Below are 15,472 nucleotides of genomic sequence, written 5' to 3' on the forward strand. Positions count from 1 at the left end.
ATCCTCACTAGAGCTTCTGTCTCTTCTCCCAGAACTAGACAATTAGCCCATCATAAGACGAGATTTTCAGGTCTCTCCTACACGTCAGTCTTCTCTCCTGAGCCTCCGGTCTCTCACTACGTCTCTCTCTCTCTCCTCCTCCTACTGCCTCCCCTCTCCCTCTCTCTCAGCTCTCCTCTGCCTCCTGCCTCTCTCTCTGTCTCTCTTTCTCTTCTCCTCCCCTCCTGCCTCTCACTCAGGGGACCACGGTGGCCCAGCTGAGTGGTGCAGAAGTCAGCCGAGCGCCACAGTGGGAGGTGAAGGACGTGACTCAGGCAACAGTGCCGTCCAGAGGGAACAGCCAGCATTTCAGCATTACAGAGTCTCAGACATTGGGCTACTGTATATACGATGAAGCACACACATGCTCCAGAAACTCACCATCGCCCTGCTGATAGGAGACCTGCAAACCTGCTGGAAGGGAAAGTATTCACCTCACTTACCTCATTCATCACTTTCTGCCTCTCCACGGGCACCTCATCAAATGTCTTCACACTCAGTGGTCGCTTCTTACTGTTATTACTGAAAAGGAGGCGGGTGAGAGATGAGCACCCGACCATTCATGATGACCCTGTAACTTGCCTGCTTTCTCCAGTGGCTGCTGAGCTAGCTAACTCAAACGTCTCTGACCTGAGGTGAGGTTCCTTCATCAGCTTTTCTTCTACATCTTGTAACCAGTAAGTAGGGCCCAGACAAGCAGCAAGAGTTATAAAAAGAGACCCCATTTTGGAGCTGCTGTTGGAATCTACACCACCAGGATTTTGGATAAAGGAACAGCTACCTGAATAACTGACAGTATTTTAAATGACAGGATAAGGGCTAGGATCTGGAGTCTCTTGGCCTACCATGGGAAAGTCATATGGCCATGCACCACCATCATTAGCAGTCATCACAAAGGACAGGGCAGGGATGTAAACATATCCCCGCCCTTTCCTGATCCTTCCCTTTCTATATGGTCAGTGCTCATGGGAGCACAAGCTGCACGTTCTTTACCGCTGTAGGAGTTCCCACAGCTCCCAGCAAGGCCTGGCAACTGCCAGTCTCCACCACACACAGAATGCAGCCAGTCCTAGCCATTCTGCATCCAACAGGACAGTGGCTTCCAAAGCCACTGTCCAATCCCAAGCTTTGATTGCTATTTTGGCCATTTAAATACAAACCATTGGAAAGCCAGGTGAAGAACCAATCAGATTAATATTTATTAAAGCAGACTGAGAGCAGGGCCTGAGCTGGAAGCTTTGCTAGGTGTTATTACAACTGCCACAACCTTGGTGGATCAGAAAAGAGGAGAGGCTGGACCTAATTATCCCTGGCTTTTTTTCTGCAAAGCCCAATGCACAGCTTCCTTTGCCCATCTCTGGACAAGACCAAGTGAAACTCAGTGACATTCAAAGCAAACCTCTCTTCCCCGGAAAAGTGTTCAAAGCCAGTTGATACAAGCATGTGGGGGACTGAAGCAAGAAGGGGAAATCACAGGAATGGAGGATTCCCTAAAACATGTGGTGGATAGCCTGCCCTAAAAGCAGCCAATTTGGCAAATCATTTTGGGGAAGTGGCTTCATAGCCAAAAGCCTTCAACCAGGGAAAACCCTGCCCCTAGCCTAGTGCTTGGTGAACCCAAGAACAATAAACAGATCTGTTCCACTCCACCGTAAATGCTGGTAGGCAGAGATGACAACACCTATGCCAAACTACTATATCTATGCTTTTGCCAGCAGACTTAAATTGCTTCCCCATAATCACTTTTTTAATTGTCTAGATTTTTAACTGGAAACCATAGTAAAAAACCATTTTCCTTACCCCATTCCCAATGCACTCCAGCGATTAATGCACTTATTCAAGTTTTCTTCCACTGGGCAGGTCTTTGGATTAGATTCTCCATCAGGGCATAATGTGATGTTCAGAGGAATATAATCTTTACCATCCTAAATAATCAATAACAGGAGAAAGGGAAGCCAGTAAGCCTTTTACATCTGCACTTGAAAGGGAATCCTCTGAACTGTCATTCATGTTAAAATTCGACACTTACCACCAGGGACTTAACAAGACTTTGAACTTTCTCACCCATTACCAAGACAGTTTCCCCAATTATCACCTGTAATACCATTAACTCACAAACATCCCACTCTCCCTACCTTTAATATCAGCAATTCACAGACACTTACCTTCCTTCCTCCCCCTTCCCACCCCCCCGCATCCTCCTTCTGTTCTGCAATGTGATTTGTCCTTTTCATATTTGTTCATTTTTTTAATTGTATCCTTTGGTATATATGGTTGTGACTATTTTCTTCCACTATTTGATCTGAGGAAGTGGGTCTGGCCCACGAAAGCTCATCATGTTAGTCTTTAAAGTGCTACATTGTCCTGCATTTTGCTTCAACTACCCCAGACTAACACGGCTACATCTCTATCAGTAAGGATCAGTTCTTCCTATTGATGTTCTGGACATTCATGGCTATCAAAATCTACTGGAACCATTTTCAAAGCAGGATTCTGCAGCAGGAAACCATGTGGATATGTGTTTTATTTTTGATTATTTCTTTAAGATAGTCATGACATTCTTTCTCCTACACTGTAGGGTTAAGGGCTTTATTCAACATTCACTGTCTTGTCTTTCACAAGGCAAATCTTTAATTTTGGGGTGATTCACTAAGAAAGAATGGATGAAAATTGGTTTTAAAATTCAGTATCCCTGGTTGCTCTTTGCATATATCCTCCCTTGGAGGCATCTGAGTGCTCTGTTGCTTCATTAGTCATGGTAGCAAAGTGCAAGAGCTCCAAATGTCCCCTGCATTGTAGACCATATCTTTTCAGGCTTCTTTCTCTCATAGAAACAACAGCTCTGCCAATGGTGCTCATGTATCAGCTAGGAAAATGAAACATTTTGAGCATGCAGCATCAATGAGTGATCTTTGGCTTGGAGGATACCAAGATATCCACATCCATTTGAAAGCAGCTGGCTTTATGGGCTTCCTATGTGGCATCTTGGACAAAACTGTAGCCAGTTATTTTCTGCTGTTATTATTTATTATTATGCTCCTATCAGCCTTAGTTAAGTCAGGCATTCAAGGTCTCACTGTTAGGCTCTCAACTACATTTTCAGTGCTTTGGCATCTTTGGTGATTTCCAAGGGTCAGTGTAATGGGACTCAAAACACCCAAATCCACATTAAAGCTCCCCATTTCTGCATGGGAAAGGAGAGACACAGAGCCATACAGTATGTGTAGCTATAGCAGTGCTGGGAATTTGAAATGAGTAATGCCTATTTATAGCTCATGAGCTTCTGTTCAAATTGAGGAGTTGCCACTATGACAGCCATACCTTATTATTGCAGCCTCAAACCACTTTATTTCCTGTGCTTTCATTACAACAGTTGCCACTGTATCCTTAATACAATTCATCACCTACCTAAGTAAGCTATGAAGTCTCAGCAGCAAGTGCTAATTATTACAATTATCTGTAAAAGTGGCTCCTTGTTTAACTTCTAAACCCATTTATCAAAATTCCCTTTCCTTGATTTTAATTCTGAGGCATAATTAACTGCCTTTTCCCTTATCACGATTCCTGAGTTCCCTTTAATTTCCTTTGCTAGCAGCATAAGGCTCATAAGCTCTCACTGGCCTTTGCATGTTGCAAAACAAGCCTCCTCCAATTTAGCCTCCCTGATTTGTTTGTTTCAAAAAAGGGAAGGGGCCAGTGGTGAGAGTTTAATTTTTTCTTATAATGGAACTGACAGTTACATAACTGTGGTGTTGGTTTTTTTTTTAAATAGAGAGAAAAAAGTTGATTTAACTATTATGAAATTGACAATTATGTAATTGACTCTTTGACGTTAAATGGCTTCATTTTAAAGTTCCTAAAAGCAATAATGAGCTTAAATACAGAGGAAAAAAAGGGGAGCGAGAGAGAGTTCAGACCAACTGTAGTATGAGAACTATGTTACTGGCAGTTTGCAGTGTTGAAACCGAATTGAAAATGTTTTGTAAGATAAAGAACTATTGTTCCTCTAGGGGGCAGCTGAGCCTTTTTTAAATTAATGTACTGTACATTTCTGCTCCTTGTGGATGGATAAACAGCACATTTTCTAACCATAATCCTCTTTGAAAACAGCATTTTTTTTCTTGTGCCCTCACACCAATAGCCATTTTCACTATGTTCTTTGCTGTGAAGTCATGTCTTCTATTGTTGTTTAACCCTGGGATATCATTTCTTTACATATATGGCAACAATCGCACAGCTGTACCTGTTGCACGTTTGCCTGGAGGAGGTCTCCTAAGCGCTCAACCAGCTCTGTGAAGGTGGGCCTCTCCGTAGCAATGCTATGCCAACAATCCAGCATAGTCTGGTAGCTATGGAAAAGCACATGGACGTTAAGAGAATGTTAATTTGTGTTCCCAAGCCATTTGTTGGTGCTGCTGCTTGTCTCTATCCTCATCTAGATGACTTCCCACGTTATACCTCCAATGAAGGTGACAAATCAAATCTATGTGCTCAGAAGCATTGCATTACAGCCCCAGTCACGTCATTTTACTTCATGCTTGTGTTTCTATCAATGCTTTAGGTTGTCTAGGCTGAGCTAGTAGGCATTACTGATATGGGTGAAAGCAGTTTACAATTATGGCTACATAGACACTCCCAGAAAACTGGAAAATCAAAGAAACACAATAGTTCCTTGAACTGAGATTTTGTGCACTACAATTAGCCTGAAATGATCTGTTAATATCTTTGGCTATTGAAGGATTGGCCTTGCAGTTGATGTGGTGGTTTGTTGTTATTGGTCTACAGCGTCAGGGAGCCTGGAGTAGACACAAACCTCAAAATGTATAAATGGAGTACAAGATAGGCAGTCTGACAAGCCCTTCTCCCACCTCAACGCACAAATCAAAGGCCCTGTTACAGTGGTTAAATTCTGTCTGTCTGTTGTCCAAGGCCAGGAGTAGAGCTCTTACATTTCTGGAGTGGAATATTCTGGTGATCTCATCCGTGTGCCTTCTTTGAGGCGGCGGCAAAAGTCCTCATCAATTTGCACTCCCGGGTATGGTGAGGCACCTGCAGGTACACATGGAGGATGACTGTAGATGGTTGATTACAATCAGCCTGAATTCAAAACAGCAATGGTGACTGCTGAGCATTCGAGCCCAGCTGGAAATCTGGGATTTGATCCTAAAAGGTGCTAAAGCACTGGCAGGTGCCTGTGCTCAGCATCTCTCAGGATCAGGCCCTTGGACTGTAGAAACAACATTGTGGGCCAGACTTACAAAGGAGATTGAAATTACTTAAGAATCTTATGTGTCTAATTCCCACTGAAAATCATCTTTAGGTTCTTCACAAAAAATGTGTGAATTTTAGGTCCAAAGCTCATTGCACCCAACTTCTAAATGTCAGCCCTTCGTGACAATAACATAACTAATGCAGCACATTGCTTGTCATACTCTGATGCTCCTAAAAGACCACGATACACATATATTTTCACTGATGGGGGATGAAATATAAATGGGTGTTGCAGTAGCCCCTCAAAAAAATTTGTTCTAGAAATTCCATTAGAACAGTAACATTGTCTAGCTAGAGGTTTCTAGTCAAATTGAGCAAAACATTCATATTAAAACCAGAGTCAGAATCACCTCAAAATGAAACACATCAGAACAAAAGCCAATTGCATGTCAGTTTCATGCCTTAAATAATTTCTTGGGTTAAGAAGGAAGCTTCTTACTAGTTCACCTAGATACATTCTGGTTTCAAAGTAATGCCCCAGGCCAAATTTTCTGCTACCTGAATATATATAAAGTAATAACAAATCCTGCAATCATCACTAATCCATTCAGGCTCTGTGACATCAGTGGAACTAGCTGCACAGGTGAGTAAGGCTGGGAAATACCGTAAGCTTTTATCCATGTGACACAAAGGCAATGGGAGACATAAGTCAGCTAAATCCCCTCCCAGACATGTAATTGAACTCTTCTCCCTCTTGTTCAAGCTACGTTAGTGTTGAATATCTTGGGCTGAGGGGAAGAGGAAGTTCTTTCAGAAGAAGAGGAAAGAGGAAAAATCACAGGTGCCCTGGTGGCCACTCTGTCCACTGCAATCACAGCTTACATGAGAGACAGCGTCCATTCAGTCTGGATGCTCTCTTCTGAAAAAGCAGATCGCTTTTTCAATGCACTTTTGCTGTGTGGACGCTCTCTTTCAGAAGAAGTTTTTTCGGAAAGTCTCTTTTGAAAAAGGCTTCTTCCCAAAGAAGCCTGTAGTTTAGACATAACCTTTCTCTTAGAACCTCAAGTACTTCACCTTCCTCCTCTTGAGATCCCCCCCATAAGACTTCTGCAGGTTATCCTTTCTGGCACTGGAGGGACAAATATAAATCCCAGTGTGGTCTTTCAACAACTTCACTAGTGAGATGGAGGAATTGGTAGAGGTGCAAGGCTCTCACTGCCCACTTGATAATCTCATGCTGCTAGTTCAGGAGAAGAGGCTCAAGCAAGGTTGCTGGGTGAGGCCCTGACCCATGTTACATTAAGATCTGATAGGTTAGCAGATGAACCACTCACACTGTAGGTAAAATGCATAGAAGCATGTCTGTGTCAATTCACTGCATTCCCCTGGCTCTCATTAGAAACCTGTGAGGCTGTGCCTCCAGTAATGTCATCTGTACTACCGTGACAAGGAACTAAATCATGCTCCTTAATGCAACTGACAAGGAAAGGAGAATATGTAAGCGAGCTGAGCTGCCCTGTAACAGCTCTTGTTTTCCCTGTAGAAGTTAATTCTATGTCAGAACAGCAAGCACGGTAGAGGCACGCTCCTGCTTCAGGAAATGCTCACTTTCTTCCAATCACACCTCACTTTTCAGCCCTGTTTTCTGTTTCAGTGTGACTGTAATACTGGTTCAGTTTGCTGGTCTGATGGTCGGGAAACTGACGGCCTCTGTCTATCTACAGACCGAAGGTCCAGAAATCAGTGGGAGTTAGGCACCTAAATATCTTTGAGAATCTGGGCCAATGAGATTCTACAACCAAGGCCCCTGTAAGGCTTTCTAAGGTTTTCATCCATTTGGAGGAAAGGAAAAGGGGTGTGAGAAAGATACTGAGTTTATCTTTAAAAAACCATTCCCAACCTGAAAAAGAATATGAAATTCCCCCTTTCTCCCCAGCACCTCTGGCATCTCTTCTCCCCAGCAGGGGCTGCAGTATGTGACATAGCTATTTCTTTTCATAGTCTGGCATCCTAGAGGCTGGATGAAGAGATTTGGAAAAACATTTAATCCATTTTGAACAGAAGTGATTTAATAGAATCTGAATCTGGGTCCAGCTCTTGAGGAATATGTATGTGGTTATAACTTTCCTGACTGATCTCCTGTTTTCTTCAAGCCTGGGAATGCCATCATATATTGCATGCTTGTGGGTGGGAATATGCCATGCAGTCATATTCAGGATGAAAGAAATTGGGAGAGTACCAAAAAGTGACTATTCTCCAAATAATTTAACATCATGGGCCTATCGATTTGACCCCTGATATCATTGACTGCAGGGATGGGCTTGTACAAGTAGCAAAGAGCTTTCTATAGGCTCAGAGAGCAGTCTATGGCCAGGTCTACACTAGGGGGCAATGTGGAACTAAGGTACGCAACTCCAGCTACCTGAATAGCATAGCTGGAGTCAATGTACAAGTTCGAATTACTGCGGCATCTTTACTGCAGGGAGTTGATGGGAAAAACTCTCCCATTGATTCCCCTTACTCTTCGACCCAGTGGAGTGCCGGAGTTGACAGGTGCATGATCAGTAGTTGAGTTAGCAGGTCTTCACTAGACCCATTTAGTCAACCCTTGGGAGATCAATCCCTGCAGCGCTGATCTCCTGGTAAGTGTAGGCAAGGCCTATGGCAGCTTAAATTTACATGGCCACAGTTATTTGAAATCCTTTGGTCTGTGAGCTGGGACAAATCCCATCAGCAATGTCACACCACAATCTGTTCTTGTGTTTCTCTGATTTTAGTTGAGTGGGAGATAGTTTGAGACTCGTTTCTGTTCTGTATCTGTAGTTCCCTTTCCAGTTTTCTCTGACACTAGGGTTGTGTATACACTGCACCCCTTTTCCAGAAAAGGGGTGCAGATGAGACAAGTCGGAATTGCAAATGCAGCGGGGGATTTAAATATCCCCCGCTTCATTTGTATAAACATGGCTGCCGCTTTTTTCCGGCTTGGGGCTTTCCCGGAGAAAAGCACCAGTCTAGACAGGATCTTTTGGAAAATAAAGCCTTTTCCAAAAGGTCCCTTATTCCTGATTTTAAGAGGAATAAGGGACCTTTTGGAAAAGGCTTTATTTTCCGAAAGATCCCGTCTAGACTGGCGCTTTTCTCTGGCAAAGCCCTGAGCCGGAAAAAAGCGGCAGCCTTGTTTATACAAATGAAGCGGGGAATATTTAAATCCCCCGCTGCATTTGCAATTCCGACTTGTCTCATCTGCATTCCTTTTCCGGAAAAGGGGTGCAGTGTAGACACAGCCTAGGGCTATGTCTACACTAAAGAGTTTTTTTTAGAAAAACAGCTGTTTTTCTGAAAAAAAAGTCACGTCCACACTGGAATCGCATTCTTTTGGGAAAGAATCGAAAGAACAGAGGGGTTTTTCCGACATTGGTAAACCTCTTTTTACGAGGAAGAAGCTTTTTTCCAAAAGAACTCTTTTGCAAAAAGGTGTGTGTGGATGGGGAAGAGGGAGTTCTTTCAAAAGAAGAGGAAAGAGGAAAAAGCACAGGTGCCCTGGTGGCCACTCCGTCCATAGTAATCACACCTTAAATGCGAAATAGCATCCACATTGAATAGACACTATCTTTCAAAAAAACAGATCGCTTTTTTGATGTGCTTTGGCAGTGTGGACACTCTTTCAGAAGAAGTTTTTTCAGAAGAATTCTTCCAGAAAAGCTTCTTCTGAAAGAAGCCTTCAGTCTAGATGTAGCCTAGGAATTATAAGAAAATGTTTTGCTTGTGTGACAGCACCTTTTTTCCAAGTATCTCCAAATGCTTTTTGAAGTCTTTAGCATATGAATTAGCTCACTTACCTGGAACAGGTAAGAATGAATATACCCAGACTGAGACATTCAGTGGTATTCAAGCATGCTGAACTTTGACCCTTAGTGCTGTCATGTTATCTGAACTGTCCAGCTTTATACAGCCCAGTGCCTTACATTTCATACCTGGCAGCCCTGAGGACTATTAATGCTAGTGTTCAGTGCCTTGCAGACTGTGGAGTAGTCTCCCAAGAGAAGTGGGTAGAATCCCATTGCTTGGGACATTCAGCATTAGCAGGGACAATGCACAGCAGAACATGCTGCAGGCAACAACCTGCATGGGAAGAGGGACTGCATGACTTAGAAGTCCTTTTCAAATGCTGATATCTGTGATTCAGTACTATTGCAAGCAGAGACCTGTCCAGCCAGCAGATTTCCACGTGGTACAGCCGAGTATAGCTGAGATAGTGATGAGTCATGCCAGCTGTTGTACACTGCACATTTAGTACATTCCAGCATGCAAAAGAGCAATCCAAGCAGACTGAAAGTCAGCTCTGTTTTGCTAAAATGCACTGGCTACCTCATGCTAATTGTCTCTGCAGCAGAGTTTGTCATAAAGAACTAGGCCTTGGTGAAGTGCTGGGTCACAAAGGGCAAGATGAAAGCCATCACCTGGTAAGTAAGCGCTGTGGACACTGTTAACCTAGACCATTTTGGAATAGTTGGGAGCATTTTTTTTTCTCTTTTGATTTACATACATTGATTTGGGCTTCTGGGAGATGGGGAGTTTCACTTGGTCTGTAAATCTGAGTTATCCCAGCTGGTTATAATATGCAAAAGGAACCCTTCATATTTGAGAGCTTGCCATTCTTGGGCACCCATTGTACTACAGTGGTGAGAAAGAGTGGCAGGATGGCAGGGAGGAGAGATTCTAGGTATGCAACCTTTTGGCCAAGGTTGACCTCCTAACAGATGGAGCCAGCTCAGATCTCAAGTGTATGGAGCAAAATACTTCTGCACATCATTATGCCCCATCTGGACTCTAGTATTGGCATAATTATTTGGATTTTTGACTGCAAGGAAAGGCTGGGAAAAATGTGGATTCAAATGGCATGATATTTCCCTTGGGGGAATTCTTCTTCAAAACATTCAAAGATGTGGCTTGCACTGGATATTAAATACATCTTTTTGATCTCACTTTTATTTTAGTGGGCTAATAAGATGCTGATGTTACATTACTAAGCACTGGTTGTTTACATAATTACCTTTTGATTGCTTTTTGAAACCCTGCAAATTTAAATTCCAGGAGAGGCTGACATTCTGTAATGTGCCATGTAATTGATTTCAAAATGCATTATTTGCCACCAAGTGTGCTGACCCCATTTAAATAATTAGTAGCAAACCCAGCCACAAAATCAAGATAAGCAATTCCTTTTGTGCAGGTTTACCTGTGCATCAACAGAACTAATGCTCTCTGCCTCACCTTTCAGAGGATGTTTGAAGAGTTTCATTTCCAGATTGAACTTCCAGACCTAATAAGACCGATATCCAAATCAAACTACATTTTTCCCTAGTCTTTCCCTTTTTAAAAGGCACTGAATCTGTGGGACCCAGTTAAAGCAGTGAACGTGGATGAGAGCCAAAACATTCCATGAAGCAAAGACAAATAACTTTCTGTACTCTGGCTCTCAATGATCTGTAAAACTTTTATATAAGAGCCTAGGGTTCAATCAGTGACAGAAGTCCTCAATTAAATATATATCATGTGAGCTGCAGATGTGACTAGTGCTAAATCAGGTACATGCCTGGATGATCCTTATGAAATTTCTCTTAGGAGAAATAACTGACTTTTGAATCAGTGCCATGGAAAGAAGAAAGTGGTTTGTGAGCTACATCATGAGAGGAATAGAGGAAGTCCTAAGGATGGTCAAATCTTGGTGTAATTTAGTGGATTCCTCTGCTTTCATAAAGGAAAGTCTAAATTTTCTTTACTTGCAGACTTTGTTTTAAGTGGCCCCAAATAAGCAACTTCATTAAGAAAAGGGGCTACTTAAACCAAGCAGTCTGAAAATAACTCAAGTTTATTTTAAGAGCATCGTGAATAAAAACAAAAGACTATAATGTATGCACTGAATTTTGTTATTACTACTCTTGACTTTTATTTGTCACCTTCTGCATTAAAAGGCTGCTGGATAGAATTTCACGCCTGTTTCAACACCACTCTTGGGAGTGGCTCGATATATTTCCGGCTCAGCATCAATGAGGATTCCTGAACTATTTGTTGCCATTCACCAACAGCTAGTTCACAGATGTCCACAAAGCATGACTGTCTCCACTAACCGTACTCCTATGTGCTAATGTATTTCCTTCAGTCTGCTGGCTTGCTGCCCCTGATGGGTCTTGTGGCGTTCAAGGATCTGAGTTCTAACCTTCCTCTCATTGTGATGTTCCAAAGGGTATGTAGCAAAATGACCCCAAAGCCCCTAGGTCACCATTGATGTGTTATACTACAGCACCATAATTTTAAATAGATACAAAGGCAGAGTCTGGAGAAAGCAATAACTCCTAGTCCCAGATTTTAAACCACAGAAGTGCCTCTTTTGCATGCTAGTATAAACTACAGATGAACCCAAACCAAAGCCTAAGTTACAAAAACACTCCTGAGCTTCAGGGAAGTTCAAATCAGGTTCTGAGCATTGCAGTCAGCACCCACACTCCATAATGAACTGACCCAAAACCCTGGCTCTGAATTGTTTCACAGTTTGGGAAATGCTGCATCCAGAGCTGAATTTGGCATCTTGGGTTCAGTGTTCATCCCAGTCCATCTATGACATGGAGGCATAGGAAGGTCACTCATGACTGTTTAGAACTTGATAGCTTAAATATATGGGTGCCAATTTTCATGGGTTTGGAAATGCTCATTAGAAAGCTACACACCCAACAGCTCAGAGGAAAGAGAAGATGTCATACTATATAAGGAGGAATTGGGAAACGAAGGATCCTCGTGGCTGTAAGTGAGCTTTCTAAGAAGTCTTATTTAATGTCAGGATGAAGCATGTGGACAATTGATGTCTTTATTCCAAACATTCTGTGCCTTTGCAAGAGGTGCACACACCCCAGTATGAATTCTACCTGTTTGCTGCCAAAAAAGACTAACAGAGGCTGGCACAGGCTCTCATGTCAAAGTTGTGATGGTTGCAGCCAATGTGTGATTTTACTTATCAGCATTTTGAGAGGAAGCAGAATCAATCCTGGGGCAAGAGCAGCCACTTTCTTAGTATTGATCGTTATAGATTTTGAATTTGGGATTTTTTAAACATGCATTATGAGCCAAATTTTGTCAGTCTTGAGTAACTGCTATTTTATTCTGAATTATGACTAATTTATACCAAAGCAGCTGAGATCAGAATGTGACCAGGTATTCTTTGCTAGTTTGTTAAAGCCCTTTGCATGACAATACCACATATAAAAATTTTTTTAAAATGATCTTACCCAGAGAAAATATTTCCCATAGTAACACTCCAAAAGACCACACGTCACTCTGCGTAGTATAAATTTTATCAAAAATAGCCTCTGGAGCCATCCATTTAAGTGGAAGTCTTGCCTAAAAGTGAAAAAGATGTGGCACATGCCCAGTTATTGTTGTTGATCTGCCCAATCTGTAGGGGGAATAATATTCAAGATTGGCAGGTTAGGTCCTTTTCACTTACATCTCCTTTCCGTACATAGTCAGGATCTTTGTAAATATCCCTAGCCAGTCCAAAGTCACAGATCTTAACCACGTTGTTTTCTGACAGAAGGATGTTCCTTGCTGCCAAATCCCGATGAATACACTGAGAGAAAATGTGGACAAGTGAAATCAGAGGTTTTGCCTGAACAACCGGCTGCTAATGGAATAAAAAGCCCAGGGATTCTTTGAAAAGTGAAAGAAAAATGAGCTTGTGTTGAGAGCAGGGTGGAGTGGGAAAATGTGTGTGGGAGCCTACTGAAAATATACTGTCATATGATTGAAAAAAAGTAACTCAGCACAAGGAGCAAATTGAGAAATGGTGGCTGGTCATTTCTCAATTTCTTCACATGTTAAATAAACCTTACTCAAACAGCAAGAAACAGAACGGATTTGCAACCTTCTAGATAAATATTTAACCCCTGAGTCAAATTTTGAATGGAGAAGGCCCATAGGTCAATACACCAACGTATGCATATGCAATTCCCATAAGTGAATGAATACAAATATGTAAAACTGTGTACAAAATCTGATTTCTGAGTCTCATCATGGTAATAATCTGATTGATCCACAATTATGAACATATTTTTCTACATGGATTAGACTCAAACGTCTTCAGAAACCTATAGATTATGGACTGATATGCCACTGATGCATTTGTTTGGCTGCAGTTACTGATGGCACCAGTTGCAATTACTGACAAGATACATTAGTAGAGCTAAAGTCCTCTGAAGTTTTCAGAGGGCTTTTTCTCCATTGAGGAAAGATATTTCTTTCCTGGAGACAGGAAAGAATTCTTCTATATTCATCATGGAATTCAGATAATGTTGCTCTAAATTTCTTCATGCCTTCTGGCTACGGTCCCAGTTCGTAATTGCTGTGCTTGCAACCTGTGACAGGTGGAGACTTGCTTTGGAAGTCTCTCAATGCTACTCACTCCTTACTTGATCAGAACAATCAGTGGAGCTACAACAGTATAAAATGAACACAAGCGACAGAAGAAGCAGGCCCAATAATATACTTGGAATCTGTATCTCTAATGGCTATGGCTCTAGGAAAGAAGCTAGTCTCTTGGGTTATTGAATGAAATACAAAGAAATAAGGAGGAGTGGTGCAGAAATGGAACTCACTTTTCTGGAGGCGAGGAACTCCATGCCTTTTGCCACCTGGAAGCTATAGCAAATCAGATCTTCCAAGGTCAGGGGTCGCTTTTGCAGATCCTCACCATCTAGAAGAGACCACAGAAGCATGAGAACCTAGAGGGAGAAGGCTAAAGTGCTGAAAGACCCTCTAGCATGAATCATGCCTGCCAATCCTGAAGAGCACATAATGAGGGTCATGCAGGGAGAAAAGGAAGGACATTTCTTTTAACCCCATTAGATGAAGAGAGTTTTCTGGAAGGACAGACTGGCAACCCAAACATTCTGCTAAATGTTGCTACTGTCCCTCCTACATAGAAGAAGCAGATGGTGTGTGTGAGTGTATGTGTGCGTGTGTATGTATCATTGCAGGCCTTCTGTCGTGAGAATAAGGTGGAATGCACAAGGTCTGCTCTAGCTGTGCTTTGCTGGCATAGCTGTGAAAGTTACTCCTATTGTACATGCAGCTTCTCCTGGTCCCATTCCCCTACAAGCAAAACAAGCTATTCCAGCAAAAGTGCAGTTCTGCTGCAATCACTGGGCCTACAGTAGGGTGCTATTGCTACAGTAGGGGCCATTGCTGGCTCAGCTATGTAGGTCACTATTCATCCCCACCCAACATAGCTACGACATAAACATCTGCAGCGTAGACCTGGCTGGAGTCTGCCATATCCTACAGGTCTTGTCAGCCAACAAAGAGATGTTGTGAAGCAAGTGACCCTTGGAGCAGGGCATAGTCAGACAAAGGACTTAGGAGTAGATACGTCTCTTTTACCTTCTTCTTCATCTTCCGAGTCACTGTAACTCTTATCCTCAATGAATCCTGAGCTGGCTGAGCTGCCGGTGCTGGCCACACTCTCAAGGCGCCTCTTGATCAGTTCTGTTAAATCACTGTTGGATTCATCCAGACTTTTCTCTGCCTGGTCAGAGTTCTCCTGGGACTAAAAATGCCATAGGAATGATTTACCTTTGTGAAATGTGATGCCCAGACATTTCAAGGTATTTGATGGAATGACATGGCAGAAGCTCGGAAAGGATCTTGTGGAGACACCCCCATAAGTGTTTTGCAAAAGCACTTTTCAAATAATACATGGGGAGTTGCATTGGGTAGAGAGCCAAAATCAATCCTTACAGCACATAAGCACATAATCAGTAATGGCATCAGGAAAAATTCCCTTCTCTTACATGAAGTACGTAGCCATTTATTTTATTTAAATTGAATTTAGTGATGTTGTATTACACCACTGTGGATTTGGTGCCGGTTGCTTTAGTTTTGAGTTCAACAGAGTAAAATTGCCTCTGGTGCTTTTCTCCAATTAGGAGGCTCTAGGAATACATAAAGTAAAAGAATAATGACCATAGATACAATTGCAAGCACAATGTTTATGTGTGCTGTAAATTTTATTAAAGTCACAAGCAAGGTGATGATTACCCCTACTTATAGAAACCCTACAAAAACCTATGCAATAATTATAACAGTTACACTCGCATCTTCATAGATTTTCCAGGGTCCGATGGATCTCTGTCATTGCTAGAGGGAGGGTACCTGCTGGCATTCCTGTGGGGTC

At 42.3% G+C, this 15,472-nt stretch overlaps 1 protein-coding gene and 1 long non-coding RNA gene across 3 annotated transcripts in view; one reads left to right on the forward strand and one right to left on the reverse strand.

Moving 5' to 3' along the window:
• The window catches only part of LOC102446651 (vascular endothelial growth factor receptor kdr-like), a 208,490-nt gene that overhangs the window by 21,772 nt on the left and 171,246 nt on the right, over positions 1-15,472 (reverse strand). For both annotated transcript variants that reach the window (XM_075940856.2, XM_075940855.2), the window contains exons 21-28: positions 14,680-14,845; positions 13,896-13,993; positions 12,749-12,871; positions 12,531-12,642; positions 4,989-5,088; positions 4,283-4,388; positions 1,840-1,964; positions 483-561 (exon numbers count right to left, since the gene is read on the reverse strand). In XM_075940856.2, coding sequence (XP_075796971.2) covers positions 483-561; positions 1,840-1,964; positions 4,283-4,388; positions 4,989-5,088; positions 12,531-12,642; positions 12,749-12,871; positions 13,896-13,993; positions 14,680-14,845 — 909 coding nt within the window. The remainder of the gene's footprint in view (positions 1-482; positions 562-1,839; positions 1,965-4,282; positions 4,389-4,988; positions 5,089-12,530; positions 12,643-12,748; positions 12,872-13,895; positions 13,994-14,679; positions 14,846-15,472) is intronic.
• On the forward strand, positions 9,372-12,741 carry LOC142831225 (uncharacterized). The gene is made up of 2 exons (XR_012906894.2): positions 9,372-9,713; positions 11,411-12,741. It is a non-coding gene; the product is annotated as an uncharacterized LOC142831225 (long non-coding RNA).

The sequence above is a fragment of the Pelodiscus sinensis genome, chromosome 13 (genome assembly GCF_052426305.1).
Source record: "Pelodiscus sinensis isolate ZL-2025 chromosome 13, ASM5242630v1, whole genome shotgun sequence".
NCBI classification, from domain to species: domain Eukaryota; kingdom Metazoa; phylum Chordata; order Testudines; family Trionychidae; genus Pelodiscus; species Pelodiscus sinensis.